Source organism: Mesoplodon bidens (assembly GCF_964165515.1).
Source record: "Mesoplodon bidens genome assembly, contig: HAP1_SCAFFOLD_150, whole genome shotgun sequence".
NCBI lineage: Eukaryota > Metazoa > Chordata > Mammalia > Artiodactyla > Ziphiidae > Mesoplodon > Mesoplodon bidens.
Window position 1 is genome coordinate 701,395 of NW_027672498.1, and position 27,997 is coordinate 729,391.

At 41.3% G+C, this 27,997-nt stretch overlaps 1 protein-coding gene across 1 annotated transcript; it reads right to left on the minus strand.

Annotated features, from left to right (window-relative positions):
• Nucleotides 1-837: 837 nt before the first annotated feature.
• Nucleotides 838-27,997, minus strand: LOC308610104 (RAD52 motif-containing protein 1-like). Its single transcript, XM_081259357.1, has 7 exons — nt 27,975-27,997; nt 26,015-26,071; nt 5,825-5,947; nt 5,280-5,448; nt 4,224-4,322; nt 2,488-2,573; nt 838-1,043 (listed from the first exon to the last, which is right to left on the minus strand). Exons 2-7 carry the CDS (start codon nt 26,051-26,053, stop codon nt 942-944), a joined length of 618 nt encoding a protein of 205 aa, XP_081115483.1. The 5' UTR covers nt 26,054-26,071; nt 27,975-27,997; the 3' UTR covers nt 838-941.

Genomic DNA, 27,997 nt, shown 5'->3' on the forward strand with positions numbered 1-27,997 from the left:
AGGCAGAACCAAGGGCTGATTCTGATCCCACTCTAGCACTGGAACCGCCTCTGGGAGCTTTTGATGTTGGATTTGCTCGTTATTCAGATACTGATGTGGAACAGCAAACTGATCTGGCCCTGTAGGGAGCTCTCCAACGGAACCCATGTCCGGGTATGGAGCCTCAGTCTCAGTCAACTCCTGATGAGGTGGGGCCAACATCTGGACTGGAGACGAGGACGTCAAGTAATTAAAGCCCCCGCCTTCTGCCAGGGGTGTAAGGGCATGGGGCATTTTGGGAGGGCTGTGTCAGGCGTATGAAGACCAAGACTCGGTGAGCCGCGGGGGGTAGGGGGTCACCTGGATGGGGCCCAGGGCCCACTCCAGAGGCTGAACTGCCTGGACTAGAAGCCACAGTCGTTGCCATGTGAGGAGGAGCCGTGGGGCGCAGCAGGGACACAGAGGCACAGCCAGGACATAACATACGGCCGCTCCCAGGCACAGTGACCCAGGCCAGTGAGGAGCCAGAGCCATATCGTCCTTCAGAGCCGAACTGAACCGTTATGCCAGCGCTGCAACGTGAGGGCTCACCGTTAGCAACCGTTAGCAACCGCGTGTCCCTCCCCCACCTAATGTCCCACCCGTTATTTATGACATCTGTAGTTACTCCACCTTTATTAGGCTCCTGCGGAGATCCAATGCACACCACCAGAGTGAGCCTTTTTCCCAGAGTCCCCAGGGCACAAGCTACCCTTCCCCTTGCAAAGGTGACAATTACCTCCTTCCGGGCCCCCTTCCCAACCCCGCCCTGCCCTCCCAGGGCCCAAACAATGAGGCGGGATTTGGGCTGCAGACCCCAGTGGCCACAACCTCCAGCAGCCCAGGGGTGGAGGGGAGTTGGGAAGGATGCAGAGCTTCCCGAGGAAACCACAGGATGTGGCATTCTGGGAAATTCAAAAGTGCTAGTCCAGTTCTGGCAATCTGAACTCTTCCTCCTCGAAGCTGAAGTCTGAGAGACATTCTTCCTCCCTTTGGCTACAGGGCTGACAAGAAAAGTAGCTGACCTGCAAAGTGCGCACCAGTCAGGGTGGCGGCAGGGGAACACACCTTACAATTATTCTAAAATGTTGCCATTTCCTCCAAACTCTCAGTATTCACGTCTCATTATCAATTCACCACTCTGTTATCAGAGGTTACCACTGAATCAGTGATGACTCCAGAACATCTATAGGAGGGGTTTGGGGCAGGTGAGCAATTCATCCTGGGAAAGAGTGTCTAAAACCAAGTGAATGGCCCTTTATATTAGCATGGGAAGACTTCCCCCATCCCACGTTGTCTCAACAGAGCCATTAATCTAGAAAAAGCTACTGTGTCACTTTTCAGAGGTCTACCCTGTGTGCAGACATGGAGAAGACACTTAGAATGTTAAAGTCAGCATGTTAAGTAATTTTCTTCAAATACTATAACTAGCACCCAGTTTACTTTCTTCACAGTCCTTTTCATATTCTATTTAATTTTAGTCCTTTTTAATTGTCTGGTACACCTGTAACACCTAAACTCCAAGAGAGAAGGAGCTTCATCTTATTTCCAGTGCCTAGCACATAATGGTTTCTCAATGGAACTGATTCCAAGATTGGCCTCATTTAGGAATGGATCTGTTGTTATAATCAGGTTTCCGAAATCTTTACTATCAATACGGAGTCCTTTCCTCTCACATTTCACAGGAAGCTAGACTTCTTAAAGTCCAAAACATGGATACGTTTGAAGTTTCCTTGACTGATTTAAATTGAATTAAAATAATTATTTCGTACAGGAAAAACTTTCAAAATTTTTACATTTTTCAGAACATAACCACCTTTCCTTTCTCTACTTTCTTCCCTTCAAAACAAATTTTGCAACGTTGGGGTGAGTTAAATAATCAGAAAACTAGCCCCAAAATAAGCTCTCAATGACATGAAACACATTTTTTTGCTCCTTTTAAATAAAAATCCTATATACAGTACATTAATGTTTTCTTTTAGAAATTAAGTTGACAACTTAATCCCTAATTCGAGGCATCCATATAACTGGTTTACAGAAAGGTTCTTCAGCAAAATATTTAACACAAGATATATGCTGAGATCTGGGTAATATACCTTACTTGAAAGGCATGAATAGTTTTAAAACACTGTAGCATAATCACACTTAAGGCCATAGTTACTTTGTTCCCAAATCCCTGCAATTCTATTTGAGGGGAGTTCTAAAAGGCCTGTGTCTTCTCCTGTGTCCACAACTGTAGACGTACACTGATGGCCCTCAATCCTGCTCTCCAAACTTCAAATAATGGGCCAGAGGCAAGGCTCGGGACTTGGAAAAGTCCTAGAAATTCCCTGCCTCAAAAGCAGTTTCAGAGTTTCACATTTTCCTAAGGAAGACAGAGCTGAGTAGACATGCCAAAGTCTTCCAAATCCTGCTGCTTGTTTTGAATTATGGCTACACTGGCTGTGTTGAGTTTGTATCTCCATATACTTGAATTAAATCCTGTAGTTCCTCTTCAGTTCTAGCATCTGTGACCTCTTCACAGGGTCTATAGGCCACAGCTATTTTACCACTTTCTGAAATAAAGTTAACAAGGATCAATTCAGAAGTTTTCTTGTTCTAAAACTTCCTGTATACAATGGTAGCACCCAATAATTAGACATTCTTTTGATTTCTAAAAGCAGAAAATAAGAGCATTTTCCTAGAAGTTCCCTCATCTGACACTCCAGTTTTTATCATAATTATTTGTGAAAAAATATATAAGAAGTATCAACTTTGGTTCAAAAACCTTTATGATCTTAGAAATAAGAACTAAGGAATAATGACATAGAAATTAAAAGCTGTGGAAACAAAAATGTTCAATCACAATACAATGAAATAGGAAGGCATTAGGTGGGGGTCAAAATGAGTTCAAACCTGGAGAGATACCACTGGACTATAATAGATACTTCATATTAGAAGCAAGGCAAGGGCCTACTCCTTGGGACCAAACTTCTACCAGATACAGTGAACAAAGCTTTGGAGACAGAGACAGAGAGAGACAGCATTTGAACACTCTACTGGCAGAAACTGGCCCATGTACCTTTTGGACAATACAGCTTTCCTCAAGGCAAGCTAGAGCCACCAGGCTTTTTGTCTAAGGAGTTTGGAGTACATATAAGGAATACCTTGGCATTATTAGGAACAAACAACCCAGATATTTAGTTTGGTTCTTAAAGGTTGTTACCCAGAGTTGACAGCTGATGGAGATTCTGCCTGATGACCAGGGAAGTCAAACTTCACTGGAAGGACTGCCCAGGCTGGAAGGCCAAGACCAAACCAGGGTCAACTCTTACAAGCAAATAAGGTCTCTGACAACTTAGCTCGGATTTTCTCTAAGCCTGAAGGGCTGTGAAGCAGGGGAGCAATTCTGTTCCGGGAATCTACTCATCATGAAGTTTCCTTTGGGCACAGGCTGTGACATTCTCACCGCTGTATAACTCGATAGGGAACACAATCAACACTATTCAATAGCATGAACACTTTCAAGGCCCACAAAAACATAGCCAATTATTATATAAGAATCATATTCACCCAATATATCAGAAATGAAAACTGAAATTAAACTGATTTCAAAAACATAATCTAATAAACTCTTCAACAAGAAAAAAACGATAATAATAATAGTCAATATATTTTCTCTGCTTACTATGTTTCAGGCATAGTTCTAAGCTTTTTACATTCATCATCTCATTTACTCTTACAATATCCTCCATGAGGTGATAAGCTGTATTACTAGTCCTATTTGCAGATAAAGAAATTGCAGCTTAGAGATATTAAATACCTTCAAATGTCTCTGGCTAGAAAAACCTAAAATTGCAACAACAACAACAACAACAAAATCTAAGAGACAAAGTTAGGACTCAAACACAGGTGCCCAAGGCTTATAATCACTGCACTATTCTGTATGATAAGCAAGCAATTGGGGAAGAACTGGATCAAACACTTTCTGTATGAACTGAGGCAAGTCACTCTACATCTAAACACTGGGGACAATAATATTTGCTGTCATTTTTCTCATAAATGCCACAGAGAACACATTTAAGACTGCTGCTGTGAAAGCATCTGGTGAGCGAAAGAATATGTAATGTTTTAGACAACCATTATTTTCATCCAATTAACTTTTCAAGTAACTTTATTTGCTCACTGAAACTGAAGTACTTCAAGGACAATCAAAAAGGTCTTACCTAAGGCCACAATCAGCAGTTTCTGGAATGCGTCTCTCATAGCCTTCTGAATAGCAAGCTTCTGGGTTACCTTCCTTTCCATAAGGAATGATAATGACCCTAAATCCAACCAAAACAGATGAGTTTAAAATGCCTGTCTGCATAACTGATTTCTAGGTTATGTGTGTAAAACTAAAAATGCATCTGTGATTCTTAGATCATTATCTTAGTGATTAAGGGCAGGCACAACACTGGGGTACGGGTGAATGTCTCTGTTGTAGGTATACCCTGGCATGGCACATTTTTACTGCTCAGATCTATTCTGGAAGTTCCTAAAACACTCAATGGGAAATGCAAACCAAGAACGTGCACAAATCTCATACTACTCACAGATTTCAAATGGACAAGCTGAGGCTGCACTGCTACAGACCCTGCTCTCCTGTGCGTAAAGGGCTGGATTCATACAGTGAGATAGATTTGGTGGTAGTGCAGATGATCTGGCCTCTCCTCAACCATCACCCACTCAGGTGGATGGTGGAGCCTCCTCCACTCCATTCGCTAACAGCTCTGCCTCTGAGTTAAAACCCTAAGCCCAAGTGCCATGGATTCTAGGAAAAAACTCAGTACCAATCGGAATCCCCTTTCTAGGGATCTACATTAACTTTTTCTGCTCAGGCCCTTCTATAGGAGGCAAAGGACTGAATATTTACACAAGAGTTTATTTCAATCTTTAGACAATGATTTTCTTGGGATAACTGAAGGCCAGAAGACATCTGTATTTGAAGGAATATTTTAGCACATAACAAATTATTAACAACAACAACAACAAAAACTCACTCATTTTCCTTCCTCCTAAGCTTCTTGGCAGGCGGTCAGTTCTAAAATTCTAAAGTTTAAGGTGCTGTCAGGTATTGCCTAAGATAAAAACCTATATTGTCAGGCAGAAAAAATCTGCCCAGGGCTTTAGTGGCTTAGAAAAGTGATGATGTATCTGAAAAGGTGAGTTTCAGAAAGAAAGGAAAAAAGAGAAATCCCACTCCCTCACCTCCCCACACACAAACATACTGGAAAACAGACCTTCCTCCAACTTATGCAAAGGTTCCTCAGCCATGACAACTCCGGGACTCCTGCACTCATGGGAGGGCAACACCACCTCTAAAGCACAGAAAAACTTCAGGCTTTGCTTCTGAATTGGTGTCACAATAGCTTCATTTTCCCTTTCTTCAAGGTTAGAAAGATCCTGAAGCTCTTAGGATTATGAATTAAAGGCTAGACTTCAAAATATCCTGTTGTTAGAAATAAAAACAAAACTCCAGCAATCCCAGGTAATAGTTTAGGTATGCAATAGCTTCAAAATCAAGTTGGGACTTGCAAATGAATGACCAGATATGGACAACTATTTTTTATCATATACCATACAAATACTGGCGAAAATTATGGACACCGCCATCCAAGTCATTGAGATTATCACTAATTCTAGGTGGCAGGCCAATGCTCACATACTTCCATGTGGAAGGCTCTCACATCTCCTCCCCATAGCCCTGTTCTATTCTTCTCTCTAAAGTCTAGGAGTTCAATGTTGAAAGGAGTCTGGTTAGTCAAAGAAAATCTACAGAGTTCACCTTGATGATCCTTCTTGACCACCCATTGAAACCAAAGTAGTGATTTGCCAATTCTTGGCATCTGGAGCTGTTTAGGGCCAGCGTATTATGTTGAACCGCCTTATGTCTGGTGCCAAGACGAACCTAAAGACATAAAAGTCCTAAAAATATCACAATCCTACATAGAGACTTGTTTTGGATATACCTGAGATTTATCAATACCAATTTCCTAGAGTGGTTGTGAAGATTAAGTAGGACATTTTAAGCAATGAGCTCACAGTCAGCCCTAAATAAATGTTATTTATTATTTTCAAGTCAGTACTTTTCTGCATCATTTCCAGGGCCCCTGATTAACCGGAAGGTTCCCTGACCTCTGGTGGTGAAAGTGATGATGAAAACAACCAAGGAAGCCCAGCAGAAGCCTATCATGGGGCTGGGGGTAAGCAAAGGAAGTGAACTGTTTTACTCGTCTCATCCTGTAGCTCCTGCTTGAGAATATGACCTGAAGAGGAGGTAAGATGGACCTGCCACTGAATCAGGACCTTAATCTGTAGCACCCCCTCCCCAAGTTACTAACCCCTGTTAGAAGAGGGAATACCTATACCTCTATAAATGTAAATAAAGCAACCAAAAGAAGTAGGGGTTCATCTGCATGAACAAGCTTCTTGGAGAGTGCAAATATTTCCAGTCTTAACTCTCTAAATAACTTACATATTACTGTGGATTTTTTACATCACTAGTTCTTTCTTAAATATCTCTTTCCACTTTGAACAGGGTGTAGTATATAAATATACTCATAAAAATTCAAATAATACAAATAAAGTCAAAGCATTGTTAATTCTTTATTGATTGGTTTGTGCATCTTCCTCTGTCACTAGTTTATGAGCTCCTTAAGTGCTTGAAGGAACCATATATTATTCTTTCCTTGTTACCAGAAGCAAGCATAGATCTTGGCATATAATAGAGGAGTGATGGTCTGTTGACTGAGTGAATGAACGAGTACATAAGAAAATGAAATTACTTTCTCCAACTGAAGCTGCCTGCTGGGAAGGAGAAATGAAGACTAATTTTTAAATGTTGAGTGTCGCATGAGAGGCTAGGCCCTGTATGGTGAGTCATAATGGAGCTGTCCTGGACAATTAGGAAGCTTCAGAAGGGCTCTGAGCCCCTGGTAGTAGAGACAGTTGACATCTGGGATAACCTTGCCACAGTTCTTGCTGGCAAACATTTCCCTTCGTGCTACTGAGAAAAACTCAGATACATTAGGCCTTTCCTTCATTTTATTTTAAGATGTTATTCACTTTTCTGTATTTATAAAAATACAGGGGGAAAATGATAAGAATTATGTATACATGCCAATGAATAAAGGAACACATAACTGGAACTTCCCTGCTGGTGCAGTGGTTAAGACTCTGTGCTCCCAATGCAGGGAGCCCGGGTTCGATCCCTGGTCAGGGAACTAGGTCTCACATGCATGCTGCAACTAAGAGTTCACACGCCACAGTTCAGGAACCTGCGAGCCGCACCTAAAGGAGCCTGCCTGCTGCAACTGGGGAGCCCTTGAGCCGCAACTAAGGAGCCAACCTGCTGCAACTAAGACCCAGTGCAACCAAATAAATAAATAATTAAAATTTAAAAAGAACACATAATTAAAGTAGGTAACAATATCGGGGGTGTGGGTTGTAAACTCAGGCTCTGCATTAACAAAAGAAATCTAGGGCTTCCCTGGTGGCACGGTGTTTGAGAGTCCGCCTGCCGATGCAGGGGACACGGGTTTGTGTCCCGGTTCAGGAAGATCCCACATGCCGCAGAGTGGCTGGGCCCATGAGCCATGGCTGCTGTGCCTGCGCGTCCAGAGTCTGTGCTGCGCAACGGGAGAGGCCACAACAGTGAGAGGCCCGCGTACCGCAAAAAAAAAAAAAACAGAAGGTGCAAAACTGTTTCCTATCCCAGACTCCTATCTTCCGTCGTACAATACTGTAACTGACACTTCAGAGAATCAAAGTCCACACCGTGTAGGATTTTTCCCACCAGTACAAAACACTGGCTCAAGGGCAAGTTTGAACTGGCTATTAATTCAGTTCAGCAAACATTTCCTGAGGCCAGGCCCTGTGTTAGCAGCACTATACGCAAAGAGGAAGCATGCCATCACTGCTTTCAAGAAACTCAGATTCTAGCAAGACAGGCAAAGCACAAATGGAAAATAGCAAGAAATACCTTCCATCTGCCGAAAGGCATGAGCTGCCCTCAAAAGAAGAACACAAGTTCACTGTGCAGAGATGATAGGGAGAGCACAGGGGAGTTTATCAGAGAGAATGCACAAGAAGTCACCAAGACAAGAAAAAGCACATGATACACTCCAGGTGTGTCAGAGAAAGAGGGAAAGGAGCTAAGAATGCCCTCCAATGCCACAAGAAGTGAGGGCTTTATTCCATAGCAATGGAGCATGATGGGAGGTGTTTAAATAAGGGAGGAACCTATCGGGCAGTGCAGTGGTTGGGACTCCGCGCTTCCTCCACAGCGGAAAGGGGCGGGGAGAGGGTTTGATCCCTGGTCGGGGAACTAAGATCCCGCAGGCGGCATGGTGTGGTCAAAAAAAAAAAAAAAAAAAAAAGAAGGAACCTATCATGTAGAAGTCCTGTGAACAACTGGTGATAAGCAGGCATTGCCATTAATAACAGACCACTAAGCAGTCCAAGTAATAGAGATTGAGAATTCAAGCGCAGCCTCTCCTGAGCTATACCACTCATGATGCAGGAAGCAGCAATCCTGGGCAAAGAAGACCTAAGATCCTCTGACCTGACAGTCACAACACTGCTCCGGCGGACCACGCTTGCAGACCTCCCACCACCATCTCTGTTGGTTCCGAGACTGCTCTTCTTGCCTCTTCCCACCCTCGCTCACTCTCCCCACTTTCTACCTCACCAAACGGCCCCAAGGTACAGGTCTCCTCCATCCTTCCAAAGCTCAATTTATGCCACTTCGCTTTTAAGAAAGACCCACGTTAGTGCCTGTTTTCCCAACCAAAAGAAATCCAAGGAGGTATCTATTTTCACAAAAAAGGGTGGAAAATGAGAACAGTGCCCGGCACGTGTTGTGCAGCAGCCCGTACAGAGGCAATTCGCACTGTGCGCTGCAAAAGCGGGTGCAAGGGGCACCACCCAGCTCCTTCCTGGGAACCACACTCAGCACCTCAGCATCAAGCCACCATAGCTTTGAACTGTCACTGAGCTTCTGTACTTTAGCTCAATTTATTTTGCGCATCCGTTAGCAAGATGTGTCCTATGGTCACTGCTTCTTCGCTTTACGCCACTTCGGCTTATGAAAGGTTTCATGGGAACGCTTTGCTTTCAGTCATTGGGGGGAACCCATACTTATTGTCCTCCCGCCTCCCTCCAGCCTACGCATCCACTCTCGGCCTGGCCTTTCCAGCTTTGAAAAGACAACCTGGCTCCGCCCTCTACCGCCTATATACTGCAGTGAAAGATGAGGGGAGAAGCTGACAGGCAGACAAAAGGCAGCAGCAGTGAGTGAGGCCTGACGACACACAACGGAAGAGTTCCAGGCCCCTTCAACTTTTGAGATGTTTGGTATAACAAAAAATGTAGAAACACCTAAGGGATGGGATGAGAAAGAGCTCAAAATGCACTTCAGTATTTGTTAGCATTTGTTAAATATGGGTGGTACATACACGGGCTACAATGTAATATTCTCCACTTTTCTCAGTATGAAATTTTTAATTAAAAAAATACCAAATCACGGTTTTAAAAATTACAGGATATTTAAAATGTTTATACATTTGACAAGTTAATACAACACAGAAAATGAAATCTAATTGTGTAATTCACAAGGTAATCCAACAAATATTTAGAGTATTGTATCCTCAGGCATTACATGGCCTCCCTTTAAACTTCCTCAGCTCTCCCTCAGTGGGCTATAATTCCCAGTTTACTTTAAGGGAACTTCAATATTTAAGTTATGGTTGGTGTTTATGTCCCTTATACAAACATGCATTAAGTTGGGGAAATCAATTATCAAACAAACATCAAAAGTAATCATTTCTACATTACTAATGTGACTTTGCCCATTAGAGATCAGAATGGCATTACAAGATCATCAGTCACTTATTCTATAGGCCAGAGTTGATGCTATTGACATTTTGGGCTGAACAATTCTTTGTTGCGGAAGGCTGTCCTGTGCTTCATAAATGTTTCAGCAGCATCCTGGCCTCTGACCACTAGGTGCCAGGAGCACGTCTCCTGACTTACGACAACTAAAGATGTCTGTCTCCAGACATCAGCAAATGTCCCCTGGGGGGCAAAATCATTCCTGGTTGACACCTACTGATATAAACAAGCATATAGTGTTTGCTTGCCAAATAACAGCAACAGAAGATGGATAAATCCATGGATTCCAAAGGTCCTAGAATTAGCAAATCTTCTCTATAAAACTCCTAGCCCACATCTAGAGAATATTACAAAAAGAAGCAAAATGAAAAGAAAAACTAACAACACATGAGCTAAAATCTTTACTAGGGACAGAACACAGCATAGTGATCCAAAGCACAGACTTGGAGCCAGAGGACTTACATTCAGAACTCACCAGCTGTCACTCACCAACTGTGTCACTCACCAGCTGTGTGACCTGGAGCAAATGACTTAGCCTCAAGTATCTCAACTTGCTCACCTCTAAAATGGCAAGCAGACAACTAATACCTACCTCCTATGGTTATTTATTTTCACTTAAGAATTAAGCGAAATAATACGTGTAAAGTGCTTAAAAGAATGCCTGGCATACAGTGAGTGCTCAGTAAGTGTTAGCTATTGTTATTTCACTAAAATTCCATATTTTCAATTTATACAAAGTGGAAATCACTTTACAGATTTCAACATACAACACTCTATTTTTAGAAAATAAAATATCATGCTATGTAACTACTTTATCTACTTGACAGAGGAATTATTTTCACCCATTTTCACCATCTCGGTAAAATAATAATGGTTATGATTATGCAATCATAAGAATGATTATGCTCTCCAATAGCCATTGGAGAAACAAGTGTACTTGTACATCGCTGACAAACACAAGCTAACCCCTAAAACTGGCTCTGAGGGAAGATCACAAAGCCTACCGTCAACATTAATCACCAAACATATTAGCCAGGGATATCTCAATAAAAGTAACACAGAAGTAGAGATTAGGGACAGAATTACTAACTCCGGGAGCTATGGGGGGAAGTGACTTAATTTCAAGAGTTAATGTCTCTGATATGTAGGCTCAGGTGCCCACCTCAGCACTGGATATGAAGATGCCTACCACAATTAATCAGGTCCCAACAGTTCATTTCTAACTGCAGTCTCCCTGAACCTCACTGCGGGTACTTCTGTAGCGTAGCTCTCCATACAAGGCAGGTCTCTGGTAACTGCCTTCTCTGGTTCTTCAGAAAACAGCATGACCTGGCTACACATAATCCTGAAGAAGTTCAAGCGTCTTCTTGAAAAACATAAAATAGAAACTGCCAGCCGAAGTCAAAGTGAGACAATGTCTCAAGCCACACTAAAATGGACTATAAAAAATACAGAGATCTAGAAACGACCTCTAAACGACGCCAGCACCAGACACACCTCACCATGTAGCCAACACTCTTGGCCAGGATACACGGATACACCCGTGTCTACAGCACGCAACCCTGCCATGTAGCGGACAGACACTGACCAAGCTGGGTCTTGTACAGCCTCTGCCACGGGGACAGAAAGGCCCAGAGAAGGGCGCTGAGTCGCTTAAACCCACCAGTGTGGGAAGAAGCACCACGTCCACCCATTGAGAAGGCCACCCCTATTTGCCTTGACTCTTTCTCTTCCTGTTAAAAATTATCCAACTTTCACCAAAAGAATACACAACACTAACTTTCTGCAAACTCCTGCCCCTGTGGGGAACGGCATTCCTGGAGACAAAAAAGCTGGAATCAGTAACCAAGGTTCTAATTCAAATCCGCTCTAATTCAAATCCATTAACCCCTGTGATCTGTTGCCGATCTACAAAAAGAGCCTAACAGCACATTAGTCGTTTGACCAGCCAGCGTCCATCCCTTTTTCTGGTAATAAAAGCCCACAAATTCCCTCAGAGTAGGTACCTCTCCCCGCCTCTCAGTCAGCGTGGCTCCGGTGGGCTCGACTCCGCCAAAGAGCCACGGGTGACACGTGACCAGAACTGGCCAATCCCAGTCTCACAGCCTCAAACAGCGATTGGCTCCAGGTCAGACATGTGACCCCATAAGAGCCAATGAGACATCATGAGACTTTTGCTGAGGCTTCTGGGAAAGAGACAGGTGCTCTTTCCGGCTGAATCTAAACACTGACAGGCTACAGGGGGTGAATATGCTACAGCCAAGTTTCTCACATACAGTTCCTACAACTGAAGTCCATACAGGAAAAGGCAGAGTTGACTCGTGGGGAGAACCTGAGTCCTGATGACTTTACTTGAGCCCTGAATCCAGCTAGCTGTGCCTGACTTTGCAGTTAGGTGAGCCTAACTCAAATTTCTTTCCAGCTTAAGCCAATTTAGTTTGATATTTCAGGCAGCTGAAGCAAACTGATGTATATGTGTATATCTGATTAGTACCTCACAAGATGTGAAAAATGGAATGAACTGATAGCTGGCTTGTAAAACAGTGTATATATACATGATTATTAAAAACACTGGTCACAGGTATTGATTAATAATAACAAGTGCAAAGAGAAAAAAGTGGGCATGGGAGAGAAATGACTTAGTGTGATATGTGGTTATTCTGACTCTTGAAAATATTCCAAAACATTTGTTTAAACAATTTTATCATAAAGCTATTTCAGCAATAATAAGAAGAAGAATAACAAGAGCCATTTGCTGAATGCTTCCTGTGGGCCAGAGGCCCTTGAAATGACTATATTATGTAATCTGCTTGAGTCCTCATAATGACCTTACAAGGTGGATGTTATTATTATCATTCCCACTAACAGATAAGAAACCTGAAGCACAGACAAGTTAAGTTACTCACCCACAGTTACACTATAAATAAAAGGCAGGATTCAAATGCAGACATTCTGATGCAGCTCGTGCTTTTAGCCATGACACTGAATCTGAACCTACACTCAGAGTTCTAATGCTGTTCCAGTGAAGCAGAAACTCAAACTCAGGCACTCCCCAAAGCATCAAATGGGAATGTAATATACCACTATTTTAACCCTGGAAGAGTCTTAAGGACTAATTCCTACATAGTTCTGCATTATGAAAGTATACATATTTAACCACATTAGTGATTATCATTTTTTTAAAAAGTGTGAAAACCCTCACAAACCTCAACCAATTGCATCCTTTGGTTAAACAAAAGTCCTAGATGTTCCCAAGACTAAGAGGTATATTAATTAGTACTACCTTTCCAGAAAATAACATTTGCACCTTCCACAAAGTCAACTTTATGAGGACATTCCCATCACTAAGTTACTTTTCACCGCTTTTATAGAACAGAAACTTATTTTAAAATCTACCCATCTTAGTATAATATAAAAAAGAAAAAAATTTATGAACTGGACTTTCTCAAAATTAAACCTTTTTCCTCTTTGAAAGACACTATTATGTTAGAAGGATACGAAGCCAAGCTAAAGACTGAGAAAAAACCAACGGCAAATCACATACCTGAAAAAGGATTTGTATCCAAATATATAAAGAATTCTCAAAACTCAACAGTAAGAAAACAACCCAATTAAAAGCTAGGCAAAAGATTTCAACGGCACTCCACTAAGAGGATCTAATGATGGCAAATAAGCACATGAAAAGATGTCCAATGGCATTAGTCATCAGAGAAATGCAAATTAAAACCATGATAAGATATTACCACATACCTATTAGAATGGCTAAATTAAAATCACTGATAGTGTCAGTGATGTGGAATAGGTGGAATTCTCGTACATTGCTAGTGGGAGAATATAAAATGGTACAGACACTCTGGAAAAAGGGTTGACAGTTTCTTATAAAGTTAAAAATATACTCACTATATCACCCAGCAATCCCCTCTCCCCAGAGACAGCTACCCTAGAGATAGAGAAATGAAAACTATGTTTGCACAAAAGTCTGTACACAAATGTTTACAGCAGCTCTATTCTTAAATGTTAAAAATTGGGAACAATGCAAATGTCCTTTAATGAGTGACAATGGAAAACTACTCAGTAATAAAAAGGAATAAACTTTCAATACATGCAATAACTTAGATGAATCTCAAAGACAGAGTAAAAGAACCCAGTCTCAAAAGCTTACATGTATGATTCCATGTATAGGACATTCTCAAAAAGACAAAACTATAGGGATGGAGAAAAGGTCAGTGGTTGCAGAGGTTATAGGATGGGGACAGTTAACTATAAAAGGATAGCATCAGGGAATTCTGGGGGGTGATAATATTATTCTGTATTCTGATTGTAGTGATGGTTGCACAAACTACACGTGTTAAATTAACAGGATAAAAGAAAAAAGTTAGTTTTACTGTATGATAATTTTAAGAATAAAATTTTAAAATTATTTTCAAATATGAATCTCAATGTCACAATGGACACGGTTTTTAAAAACTGCAAGGAAATAAAGAAGGATAAGTTTGTTAATAAAAGGAAAACCTGGGCTTCCCTGGTGGCGCAGTGGTTGAGAGTCTGCCTGCCGATGGGGGGGACACGGGTTGGAGACCTGGAATGGGAGGATCCCACATGCCACGGGGCAACTGGGCCCATGAGCCACAACTACTGCACATGCGCGTCTAGAGCCTGTGCTCCGCAACAAGAGGGGCCACGGCAGTGAGAGGCCCACGCACCATGATGAGGAGTGGCCCCGCTCGCCACAACTAGAGAATGCCCTTTCACAGAAACGAAGACCCAACACAGACAAAAATAAATAAAAAATAAATAAAAATAAATATATTTAAAAGGAAAACCTATACATTTCCCTTTCTGCAAATGTAGGTTTTCGAGGCAAGAGTAGAGCCTCAGAAAGAATGTCTGCAAACAGAACAATCACTAGTTCACTAAGTACAAAATGTAGGATACTTTTGAAGAATCCCATCACAGCTAGATAACTGGTCCAGAACCAAAAGTAAATACTGGAAGAAAAAGGAAATCAACAGTGTTCCACAGAGGTGGTAGGCAGACTGGCCTGGACTAAGACATGTTCAGTCATAGATAATAAGGGTGCTGATTTGTAAGCATCATTCTCGTCCCACTGTGGACTTCCTTCTGCGACAGTATAAGGATACCACCAGATCATCTTGAAATCAAGTCATGAAATGTACTTTTATATTTTTAAAAATCAATTCTTGTCCTTAAATTAACTTTTCTTATTAGTTTAGTCATGGTCCTCTATTACTTCTAAAACATTAAATCTTATTTGATTAGAGACAGACTTCAAAAAATAAAAATAAACTGTGATCAAATAGCAGGAACAAAGAGTAGTAACTAAAATTTCTTCAATCTAAACTGAAGATGATTTCTGTATCTCTGTCTTTTACATTTGCCTCCATTAAGGGAAACAAATGATGTGCCTCATAACTAACTTGGCTGGAATGAATCAGACTGCATTTGTAAAGGTTTCAGAAGACCAATGAGCTGTGCTAAACAGTACCACTATCCACCTGAGCAGAAATTACTATCCATAAGTTTCTTTACATAACTAATGAAACAAAAATTTAAACAAAAGAAGAACTACTAGAAAAATATTAGAGATGCATTTTTTAAGTCAATAATTTGCCTCATACTTTATTATTTTCCCTGTGGAAACCCAATTATTACCCTGAAAACAAGACCACGTTAGAAAGTAAATGCATTGTGACAAAAGAAAGAAAAGGCAGATTGATACATTATTAAAATAACTCACACGCCATACCCTGAGGAGTAAGGAAGCCATGGCAGAGCAGGCCCCTTTCTCCTCAATGGACAGCACAGCCGTGGGGAAGACACTGCAGCTAGCACAAGCGTGTCACACTTCTTCAGGGAGGAAGCAAGTTACACACCGCTCTAGAGAGGGCGCCCATAAACTGACGGCCACGCTCATTACCCAACGTCCAGGCCACCCACAGGCTGACTGCAACCCAACTTTCCCACCATTCCCACACAGGCCCCAGGAACCGTCAGGCCTCTGAGGCTCTGCCAATGCCCTTCCCTCTACCCAAATATCCTTTCCCTCCTCTCTCCGGACCTCAATCCTGCCCAGCTCTAAATGAACACTTCAAGGCCTCTTTCCCTAAGAATGCCTCTCTCAAAACCAAAATTACTTCCTAGACAATGATCTGCCTCTTACCCATCCATTATCTTGGATTAAATACATCATGTAAGATGCCTTATCTGACCAACAGAACTATTTTATAAATAGGAGTCATGTTTTATATCATCTATGACATGACATGACATCCAATCAGCTCACTAAAACCATTCAATAAATACTCTAATTGAATTTCCCAAAGAGTTGACCTAAAATAACCTAAATGCTAAGCATTTCAAGAACTGTCCTGAACCAAATTCACTTCTCATTTGAATGCCAATGTCATAGATAGGGATGTTGTATTGTCTTTAATGTACTTGCCTTTATCCAAAACTAGAATCTCTGATGAATCTATGGGACACACATGTAAAATATTCTGCAAAGGAAAAAAGCTTTATTTATTGTACTCTGCTTAATATTCAGCCAGACTTGCATTTTTCTCTAAAACTTATACAATTACTGAGTATGCAAGAAGCATTAGAAGAGAGACTAAGTCTATTGAGAAGAAAACTGGAAGCGAAGGTCATCAATCATTTTCTACTTTGAATAATCTCTTTCATAAAGAGGTAAATTCTCCTAAATTCCAGAATGAATGGAATTCAATACAGCAAAGTAAAATGCTTTAAATACATAAAATAAATATCTTGATGGACCTTCCACCATCTGTTTTAGTAACTTAAATTATAAAAAAGAACCCTAAATTTAAGAAAAGTTATATCAAGAGCTAAAATTGAGATTTTTTTTCCATCTATTACTTTGATTTTCCTGACCCATTTTTGAGAACTGTCAGCATTCTGGATCAATAATTCCAAATTATTTCTTGAAGAGAGTGAGATTCCTCCCAAGTCATTTAATATGCTTACTAATCAATAAAGATATGAAAAAACAAAAAATCCGTATTTATGAAGCAAGTAAATTATATTAAAAGACTGACTTTGAGAAAATGTTGCTGCTTGCCAAGAAAATTTTATTATTATAAAATATTTTCTGTCATTTGTATTTCTTCATTTTCCCTTCCAGATTATCTGTGTAGCCTTGTAAACACATCATAATCCAAAGCAGTGGAGCTTTATAAATAAAATGTAAATCAACGCAAGAGAGCCAACTGCATAATTAAAACAAAAGTGTACCGGGCTTCCCTGGTGGCGCAGTGGTTGAGAGTCTGCCTGCCGATGCAGGGGACACGGGTTCGTGCCCCAGTCCGGGAAGATCCCACATGCCGTGGATCGGCTGGGCCCATGAGCCATGGCCGTTGAGCCTGCGCGTCCGGCGCCTGTGCTCCACAACAGGAGAGGCCACAACAGTGAGAGGACCGCGTACCGCAAAAAAATAAAAAATGGGCATCCCTGGTGGCGCAGTGGTTGAGAGTCCGCCTGCCGATGCAGGGGACACGGGTTTGTGCCCCGGTCCGGGAAGATCCCACATGTCGCAGAGCGGCCTGGCCCGTGAGCCATGGCCACTGAACCTGCGCGTCCGGAGCCTGTGCTCCGCAACGGGAGAGGCCACAACAGTGAGAAGCCGCGTACTGAAAAAAAAAAAAATAGCATACCACCATCATCCCAACCAGATTACAAAATAGCAAGCAGATTATAAAATAATAGTCTACAAGCATGCTTTTTAAAATATATATCTATATGCACTGAATATCTTATATAAAAAGCCAAGAGAGAGAGATGAAACAAAATATTAAAAGTAAACATCTCCGGGGCTTCCCTGGTGGCGCAGTGGTTGAGAGTCTGCCTGCTAATGCAGGGGACAGGGGTTCGAGCTCTGGTCTGGGAGGATCCCACATGTCACGGAGCAACTAGGCCTGTGAGCCACAACTACTGAGCCTGCACATCTGGAGCTTGTGCTCCGCAGTAAGAGAGGCCGCGATAGTGAGAGGCCCGCGCACCACGATGAAGAGTGGCCCCCGCTTGCCACAACTAGAGAAAGCCCTCATGCAGAAACGAAGACCCAACACAGCAAAAATAAATAAATTAATTAATAAACTCCTACCCACCCACCCACCCCCCCAAAAAAAGAAAAAGACCCTGTCTAGTTCTTTAAAAAAAAAAAAAAAAGTAAACATCTCCTTCCCCAAAACCCTAACTCCATTCCAGTCATGAGGAGAACATCACACAAACCCAAGTTGAGGGACAGTCTATGAAATACATGAACCAGGACTCTTCCAAATTTTCATTAAAAAAAGGAACGTCTGGGACTTTCCTGGTGGTGCAGTGGTTAAGAATCCATCTGCCAATGCAGGGGACACGGGTTCCAGCCCTGATCCGAGAAGATCCCACATGCCGCAGAGCAACTAAGCCCGTACGTCACAACTACTGAGCCTGCGCTCTACGGCCTGCGAGCCACAACTACTGAGGCCACACGCCGCAACTACTGAAGCCCACGCACTCTAGGGCCTGTGTGCCGCAACTACTGAGCCTGGGTGCTGCAATTACTGAAGCCCGCGCACTTAGAGCCCGTGCTCCGCAACAAGAGAAGCCACCACAATGAGAATTCTGCGCACCACAATAGAGTAGCCCCCACTTGCCACAACTAGAGAAAGCCTGCACGCAGCAACAAAGACCCAACACAGCCAAAAATAAACAATAATAAAAATAAATAAATAAAGGCATCATCACATAAAAACAAATGAGGAAATAATTTTTTTATAAAAGAATAACTGGTGGGGCAGTGGTAAAGAATCCGCCTGCCAGTGCAGGGGACACGGGTTTGAGCCCTGGTCCGGGAAGATCCCACATGCTGCAGAGCAACTAAGCCCGTGCGCAACAACTGCTGAAGCCCACACGCCTAGAGCCCGTGCTCCACAACAAGGGAAGCCAACACAGTGAGAAGCGCGTGCACCGCAATGAAGAGTAGCCCCTGCTCGCCGCAACTAGAGAAAGCCCACACACCGCAACGAAGACCCAACGCAGCCAAAAATAAATACATTAAATAAATTAATTTTATAAAAAGAAACTAAAGAGTCAAAAACAAACTAAAGAAATAAAATATATTTTGGGAAGAAATAGGAAAAAATTATACATGGACTTGATATCTGATAGTATAACTATTAGTATTACTGAATTATCTTCTTAGGTGTGATAATGGTATTATGTTTATGAAGAAATATGTCCTCATTCTTAGGAGACACATGATGAAGTATGAATGAAATGCCATGTAAGATGTCTGCCACTTACTTTCAGCTGGCTCAGGAAAAAAAAAATTCTATCTATTTGACAGAGAAAGGGAGACAAGGCAAATTATGACATAACGCTAACAATTGGGTATTGATTATACTATTCTTACAACTTTGCTGTAGGCGTAAAGATTTTCATAATATAAATTAAACTAACAGTTTTCTTTAACTTAAAAATGATTCAAAACCCAAACTAATCCAGAAGTTATAATCTTCTCGTAAATATAAAATATATTTTATTTTATGCTGCTTAACTCATCTCCTCCAAATTAAAAAAAAAATTGAAAAGGGGTGACTTATTTTCCATAGTAAGGAATTATAGCTAACATCCAGGAGTAATATTTAGGTTTCCTTCAAATTGATATTGAATAGAGTCTTTTAATCATCTGAGCAGTTTATACTGATCTTGGGCTCATTAATTGCTAACTTACCTAGTTTTTTTAAATACAAATGTTTATTTGAATACAATTACCTTATCCCTTAAAGAAGCTGGAAAGAAGATTAAATAACCCAGAAGACACAGTTGGAAACTGTAAGGAAGTATAAGAAAGAGAGTCACTGGCAGAAGAGAAGAGCAGATCTCTGGCAAAGCTGCATTCCATGTACCCTGCCTGGGTCAGACATAGTTCATCTTGAGCCGAAGATCCAGTAGAGACCCATCTGCCCAAAATGCCTTTCTCCAACTGAGAAAGAAGTGAAAATGCTAAGACATATGAGAACATTTGTTGCTGTCTACAGCTAATTGAACCAGAAATCTTTAATACCATTTCCAGTCCTGAAATTCTATTATTCTACATAAAACACCTTTAAAAACAAGTATGTATTATCATTTCACACCCATTAGGATGGCTACTATCCAAAAAATAGAAAATAACTGTTTGCGAGGATGTGGAGAAAGTGGAACCCTTTTACATTTCTGGTGGACATCAAACGGTGCTACTGCTATGGAATACAATATGGGGATTCCTCAAAAAATTAAACACAGAATTACCATATGATCTAACAATTCTTCAGGGTATTTCCTGAAAGAACTGAAAGTAGGGACTTGAACAGATATGTATACACCCAAGTTCACAGCAACATTATTCACAACAGCCAAAAGGTGGAAGCAACCTGAGTGTCTATCAAAAACTGGATGGATTTTAAAAAATGTGGTATTTACATACAATGGCATAGTATTTAGCCTTAAAAAGGAAGAAAATGCTGCCACATGCTACAATATGGATGAACCTTGAAGACAGGCTAAGTGAAATTAGCCAGTCACAAAAAGACAAATATTGTATCAGTGCACTTATATGAGGTACCTATGGTATGAATGGACCCTATTCAAATTCTGAGAAACAGAAAGTAGAATGATGTTTGCCAGGTGCTTGAGGGAGAGGGGGATGGAGGGTTAGTGTTTAATGAGTACAGACTTCAATTTGGGAAGATGAAGTTCTGGAGATGGATGGTGGTGATGGTTGTACAACAATGTGAATGCACTTAATGACACTGAATTGTATGCTAAAATGATTAAAATGGTAAATTTTATGTTATGTATATTTTAACAATATTCCAAAAAAACCCCACAGGTATGCAAGCCATAATACCCTCCTAACCGTCCTTAAAAGGAGTGAGGCCCATGTCCTAATCCTGATGCAAACTTAAGGAATGCTCACTGCCCATTTCCCCATCTTCCCTGCCCAGGAAGAAGAACCACGAGCTGGCAAGGCAGAGCCAGAGCCAGAGGCGGGAAATTGGTCCTGACGTTAGTCCCGCTGAAGAAACTCAGAAGAGCCACAACAGAGGGTAAGGCCCAAGAAGACAGACAGAGGCAGGCTAGGGAAGAGAAGGCAAAAGCAGAAGGAAGGAAATCCCTGAGAACATGGGCAGCTGATGACACTGGGAAGGGACACCACAGCTGTGAGGAAAAGGAGGATCAGACAACAGGGGAAATCAGAGAAGGGAACTGCCCCAAGGTAAGGAAAGAGAGGAGTAGGAGAAAAAAGAAGAATAGTAAGCAAGAAGGAGATTCATTCAAGAAGAGACTCTTCCCAAGTACCAGCAGGAAAATGACTTCGTTCCACTGAGGTGGCCATTTGTATCTAAAGAAACCAAGAAAGTTGCTGAAGCCTATAAAAAGTTAGGAAGAAACATTCTTTTCTGTGTAAGAATACTAATACACCCCCATGCACAGAGAACTGTGTACTGCCATTTTTTTCATTTGGTTTTGTCTTTTTTTCTCCCTCAAGAAGAGAACACTTACTTGTTTAGGAATAATTTCAATCAGGGCCTACCTTTTTTATTTGTACCAAACACTAGTACGCCATGAATGAGCTAAAGCGTTTTAATGGCACAGGGGTAAGAGTACAGGCTTGAAGCCAGCTCTGCCTGAATCTGAATCCTGGCATTGTGACCTGAGGCAATCTGCTTAAAAATCTGCTTTGATTTCCAAATCTGCAAAATGGGAATAATAACAGGGCTACACTTCAAGGCATTACTGCAAGAATTAAATAGGGTAAAATATGAAAGCACTTAGAACAGTGTCTGGCCCACACTAATCACTATTAAGGTATTAGCTTCCTATTATACTCCAGACCTAGAACATGAGTTCCAGGAGAGCTGAGATTTTGTCTGTTTTGTTCCCTGTTGAAGCCTCAGGTACCTCACATAATTCTTTGTTGAATAATAAAAATGTATTGAATGCCAGCAACACAGAAGCCTGGAGGAATAGCACTACCTTTCTGTTATTACCAACAACTAAAATCTGCATAACACTTCAGGCTCACAGTTCACAGAGGGTTTTCTATACCTTATCTCAGGTGATTCTCTGACGCTGCCATTATTACCTCCGTCTCACAGACAAACGAAGGCTCAGAAGACGTAAGTGACTTGCCCAGGAATTCTGGCAATTAATGCTACTTCTGTTCACTCTAGACCCCCACCCAGAAAGCTCAGAACATACCCTACTGAACTGTTCAATTCTCCTTAACTACAGATACCCAGAGTTCAAGTTCACCAAAACACTTTATCCGATTTGCTTCAATAGAATTGATGGAGAGGGAGGAAACAGATGAAACAACATTACTAACTATTAAAGTTGAACAACGGGTACAGTGGGATTGATTATACCCTTTCCACTTCTATACATCTGAAATTTTCCATAATAAAAAATGTAATTAAAAAATAAACTCTTCACTCCCAACATAAGCTCTGCCACTTCCAACTTCCTATTGAGCACACCTGGGTGCGAGGAAAACACCACAGCAGAGAAGTTTCTCAGTCTGAGGCACTGAAGAGAGTGCTGCACTGGGAATCAGGAAGCTTCAGTCTTCACTCTGCTTTATCTAACTGTGAGACCTCACTGGTCCCTCTAGCTCCTCTGGGCCCTGAACTTCCTCATCTGTTCCTTCCAGGGTTAAGATGCTGATTTCACCTTTCTACTAGTTCCTTAAACTCAACACACAAAACCAAAATCATCTTTTCTCTATTCTAAACCCCTAAGACCTGCTCTTCCTCCTGACTTCTGTATTCCTGCTGTCCCATTCTGCCAGCCATCCAACCACAAACACCTCAGCATCATCTCTGACTTAAGACACAGAACTGAGTGTTCCTTCCCCTCCTACCTAATCAGTCACCACATCTCTCTGTTCAACCTCCAAAGTACCTCTTGACTCCACCACCTCCTTTCATTCCCAAGCACACTAACTCAGGCACTCATCATCCCTCACCTGGAGTAGTGCCATGAACTCGACTGAAAACCCTGTCTCTAGTTTCTCCTCACTCACAATCCATCATATGCATTCTCCAAAACCCAGTCATGACCTCTCAACAGCCTCACTGTCCACTATGTTCTTTCATGTAACCCAGGGTCCGGGTAATTTGGATACTCAGTTTCCGGACATCCACCTCATTTCCAACACCACCCCTCAGCCTTTGCTCAAGCTACCCTTCCCTCCAGAATGCCCTCTTCTTGCCCTGGCGCCTCAATTTCACAGTGGTGCAATTTAAATGCCACCTCCTCAGGTGAAGTGTTCCCTTACATCCGCAAGGGGGCAGTATCACTCCCTCCACTGAACCCCTAAGCACCTTGTCTGAACCCCTCTTACAACACCCTTCAAATTCCTATTAGTCCTTTCTTGTTTTGGTGCCCCTACTCTCTCTACTAGATGATTCGCTCCTTGTCAGAGGAAATGATGCTTTATTCGTCTTTGTATCCTTCAGAACAGAGCTTCTCAAAGACTGTGCCGTGGCACTGTGGTATGCCATGAATGAGCTAAAGAGGTTCTAGTCAGTCATCCCCTCAGCCCTCCACAAAGAGACTTCAGCAGCCAAAGTCCCACAAGTCAAGCCTCAAGCAGCCTCAAGCAGCCTCCTCCTTCAGCCAAGTATACACCACGATGACTTGAGAAGCACTAAGAGGACGCAACACGTGGTACACAATGCATGCACACTAAACATGTGCTGAGCTGAACCTTGGAATAACTCACCCGTTCCCCTTCAACCACTATGTTCTCAAGAAAACTTACCATCCAGACTAGACTCTCTCTGAACACTCTCCCCGAACAGGTTCTGATCATCTTTTTAATAATCACCTGTTTATTAGCTGGTTATACTTGCCTTACCATCCAAAGCCCACATCGATAGTTTACTGATTAAAATAGCAAAGGATATGAACAAACAATTCACCATGAAGAGACTCAAAGAGAAAAATTCAACATTATAGAACAAAGAAGTACAAATGCCACTTTACACTATTAAATAAGCAAAAACTTTTAAGGAAACAATGTATTTATATCCAGTTATGGCGAAACAGGTACATCTGTATATCTCTTAGTAGTACAAACTGGTATAACATTCTTGAAAAACAGTATGGCGATATATATATCAAAAGCCATAAAAACATTCATACCATTTAACACAATAATGCATTCAAAAATTTATCCTAGAGATATAATTAGCCAGAAGAAAAGTACAATAATATCTACAATAATGTACATTAAAGTATTAACTGAAAACGAGCCAGCAACATAAATAACTAACATAAAAAGAGTTAAGTAAATTATTGACGGCATGACTTGGTGAAATATTTTGCAGCCTCTCAAAGTGTAATCATGTCAATTAAAATTGTGACAACTATAACATGGAAATGTTTCATAATCTAATAAGTAGGAAAAATTCAAATTATATACATTATAATTAAAAAGGAGTACAATAATCTATGTGTGTGTGTATGTATATATATATAGATCTAGAGAGATATATATCTCTCTCTCTCTCTATATATATATATATATATATATTTTTTTTTTTTTTTTTTTTTTTTTTTTTGCGGTATGCGGGCCTCTCACTGTTGTGGCCTCTCCCCGCTGCGGAGCACAGGCTCCGGACGCGCAGGCCCAGCGGCCATGGCTCACGAGCCCAGCCGCTCCGTGGCATATGGGATCCTCCCAGACCGGGGCACGAACCCGTATCCCCTGCATCGGCAGGCGGACTCTCAACCACTGCGCCACCAGGGAGGCCCCTCTCTCTATATATTTTTAACAGAATGCCAAAAATAAAATCAACTGTTTTAGGGGTAGTAACCCAAATATTTAACAATTTACTTAATAACAATTCTTAAATTATTTTATAATTTAAGAGAGAAAGTTCTACCATACTGAGCAAACTTAGGGGTCCCAGGATGCAAACTCGATATAGTCTCAGGAAGAGGTCCACACCTCTCTTTTATTGCTCACTTTGGCCTTAACTGAGAACGCTCATGTACTTCTTATCACAATGACCAATGACAACCCAGACCCCAGCTTTCCAAGGACCAAGAAACCAGCTCAGCTAGCCTTCTGATCATCCCCATGAACCTGTGGGGGATGAATCGTGCAAACTGCCCTAACTCAAGAAACAAAGAACCCCTACAACAATGTTTTACTTTAGCAATCAATAAGTAGCCAAGCCTAAGTTTAATTATAAACCCTAAAAGTATATAGCATTGTCTCATTAAAGTCTCTGGGACTAGCATTAAAAATACATCCAAAAATAATTTTAGCACTGATGCCCCACAAGGACAATATTAGAACAGTCTTCTAATTGTTTTTCTGTAGTATTACCATTTTCTTAGTTTAATACTGAATGGCCAAGATACTATAATGGACCAAGAAGATTAATTACTGTGAAAGAATAAATACTCAAGACTAAAATGTCATTCTTAGGGCATTTCAGCAATAAACAAATAATTTGAAGGACTAATACAACCATTAGGAAAAAAGTTTAACCTTCTGTTTCCATTGATATGTTCCTGGTATCCAGATCCTCAGAAATGCAGATATATAGTCATTCATGACAATGCACACATAGTAGATAACAGGAAAAACAGACAATTTAACACTTAACCTGTTCATCAGAGCACTGGGCGATCAACACTCAAGAATGTTGACACAAAAACTGAAGGACCTCTGAAGATCCAATCATATGCAGATAGGTTGAACCCCTGTGCAGTTACTCATTCAAAACAGAAGTGGAAAATTAACCTACCCTCCCTTCTCTTCAAACAAACTGACAAAGCATCAGGCAGTCTGTTTGGAGTAGGTTCACCATCATCCAGTCGGCCCCAGAAGTAGCCAATTCAGTCAGGTCACCGCTGCTGCAACAGGGCCCTACTTCCTCCACCTTGTCCCAGCTCATCTTGCTGACCAGACACCCTGCTCTAGATTAAGTCCCTTTTGTCTTTTCCTCAGGCATTACCAAGTCCTTGCTTTGTAAAGAAGGCTCTCCCAGACCTTACTCACCTGCAGTTCACTGCACTGGGTATCACCCAAAGAGCCCATCAGAGCTCTTTATAATTTCTGAAAGAGAGAGAAGGAACCTTTTAATACATACTAGAAAACACCACTGCTGATGTATCAGTTCTGAAGCATTTGTATCCAGTGGTCACAGCATATGGTCCTTTGGTCCACAGTACTTCAGTAAAATGTAGCATAACCAGCCAGGACCAAGAGTCCTGAGATAAGGGTCCAGAGATAAAAGTTTGGTTTAATGTTACTACTAATCAGCTGTATGACCTTGGGAAAGTCACTTGACTTCTCCAGGCCTCAATTTCCTCATCTGGAAAATAAGACAGACTAGATAGAAGCAGCAGAGCATACTGCAGTGGAAAGAGAACACCCTTTCCAAGGCACAACGCCAGCACCACTACTTACTGGTCTTGCGACATTATGTTCGTTAATTCACATTTAACCTAAATTTCCTCTGCAAAGCAGAAATAACAGCTATCTTGGAGTTGTTCTGAAAACTAAAGGAAACATAATGAGTTATAAAAAGCCTAGAGTAAGTATACTGTGCATCTCATCATAAAATTCCACAAATGATAATTACCAACATTACTCCCAGCCCTAAGGTTACGTGAATTCAATTTCCAAATAGTTATTTCCTTACAAGATCAACAAATCAAAACTTTACCAACCTGACAATGCAATTAACTGTTTGAGTGTTTCACTAACAATTCAATTACAGTTATCTTAAACTAATGGAAGTTTTAGATTATCAATATTAATTAACATCACAGGAAATAAGGGTGGAATACCTGCCTAACATCTAACCGGGTTCCGTGGCCATGCCTTCCATGACTTCTCCCTCTGCTTTCACTACTGCCCGCGCACCGAGTCAAGAGAGGTCTTCCAAACACCAAGTAACACCAACTGCTTTCTACGGTCAGATTAGGGGGACATGGCTAACGATGGAGGAAGGAGAGCAGAGGCTTTTTATCTTTTTTCCTATATACACTTAGCACTGTTTGGATTTGTTTACCATAGCATGCATCAGTTTTACATAAAAATAAATAATTTTTAAACTATATTAGTTACACATATTGCCTACTGAAAGGAAGCTCGCCTCACAGGAATATTTTCACCACCAGGAGAATATCGACAGAAGAAAGCAAAAAGGCAAATTCAGATGTTCTGAGAACACCTAAAATATGGCACAGAAATAACAAAAATCACAAACATTCACACGTCACAATGGTTTACTCAAAAAAATGTGCCTGCATTCTTTGAAGAACCTAATGATGAATCAGGGTTTCTGGGGGTCAAAACAAGTTGAACACACAAATTCTGGCTTTACCAGACAACCTCCTGCCCTTGGAGAAACTGACCCAGTACAATTTACACCGGTAAACAAGTTGGTATGACTCTCTAGTAGTATGCTGAGAAACGTTCAATTTGCTTTAGACAATTGGTAGCTTTTAAAATAAAGATAGATGCGTATATAAATATGTATGCACACACACACATATAGACATATAAATTAAAAATCTCCATGTTATGTCTACTATTTCTTCTTGAAAGAGGAATATGAACCTTATCGAATTCAGGAAGGCTCAGAAGCATAATCCCAGCCACCGGTTAAGTGACAGACCACTACGCTTTACGCGGCTCCGAGCCAGGGCTACCGACGTCACCCTGACTCCAGCCAGCAATCCGAATGGACTACAAGCTGCTGCGGCCACACCCTCCACACATATCATACTTCTCTCCTAGAAAACAACTCAAACTATTATTTAGAAATCAAATTATATTGGCACGTATACTTATCTAAGTTGATGGAAATAAACAGCCATAACACTTCGTTTATAATTTTTAAGTAGCTCCTCCCCATCTCTTGTTTATTGACAAGTTGATAAACTTGGCCCCAAATCTACTATGCATTTAAAACTGCTAAGCATTTAAAACAACAGGCAAAGGACCTTACTTCTTGTGCTGGGCCTGTATTTA

Coding starts and splice junctions, on each gene's coding strand:
- LOC308610104 (XM_081259357.1), bottom strand. CDS start 26,053: ATGGGCTCTTTGGGTGATACCCAGTGCAGTGAACTGCAG. Junction 5,948..26,014: donor CCCAGTGCAGTGAACTGCAG/GTGAGTAAGGTC, acceptor TTATGTCTTTAG/GTTCGTCTTGGCACCAGACA. Junction 1,044..2,487: donor AACTACAGGATTTAATTCAA/GTATATGGAGAT, acceptor CGCACTTTGCAG/GTCAGCTACTTTTCTTGTCA.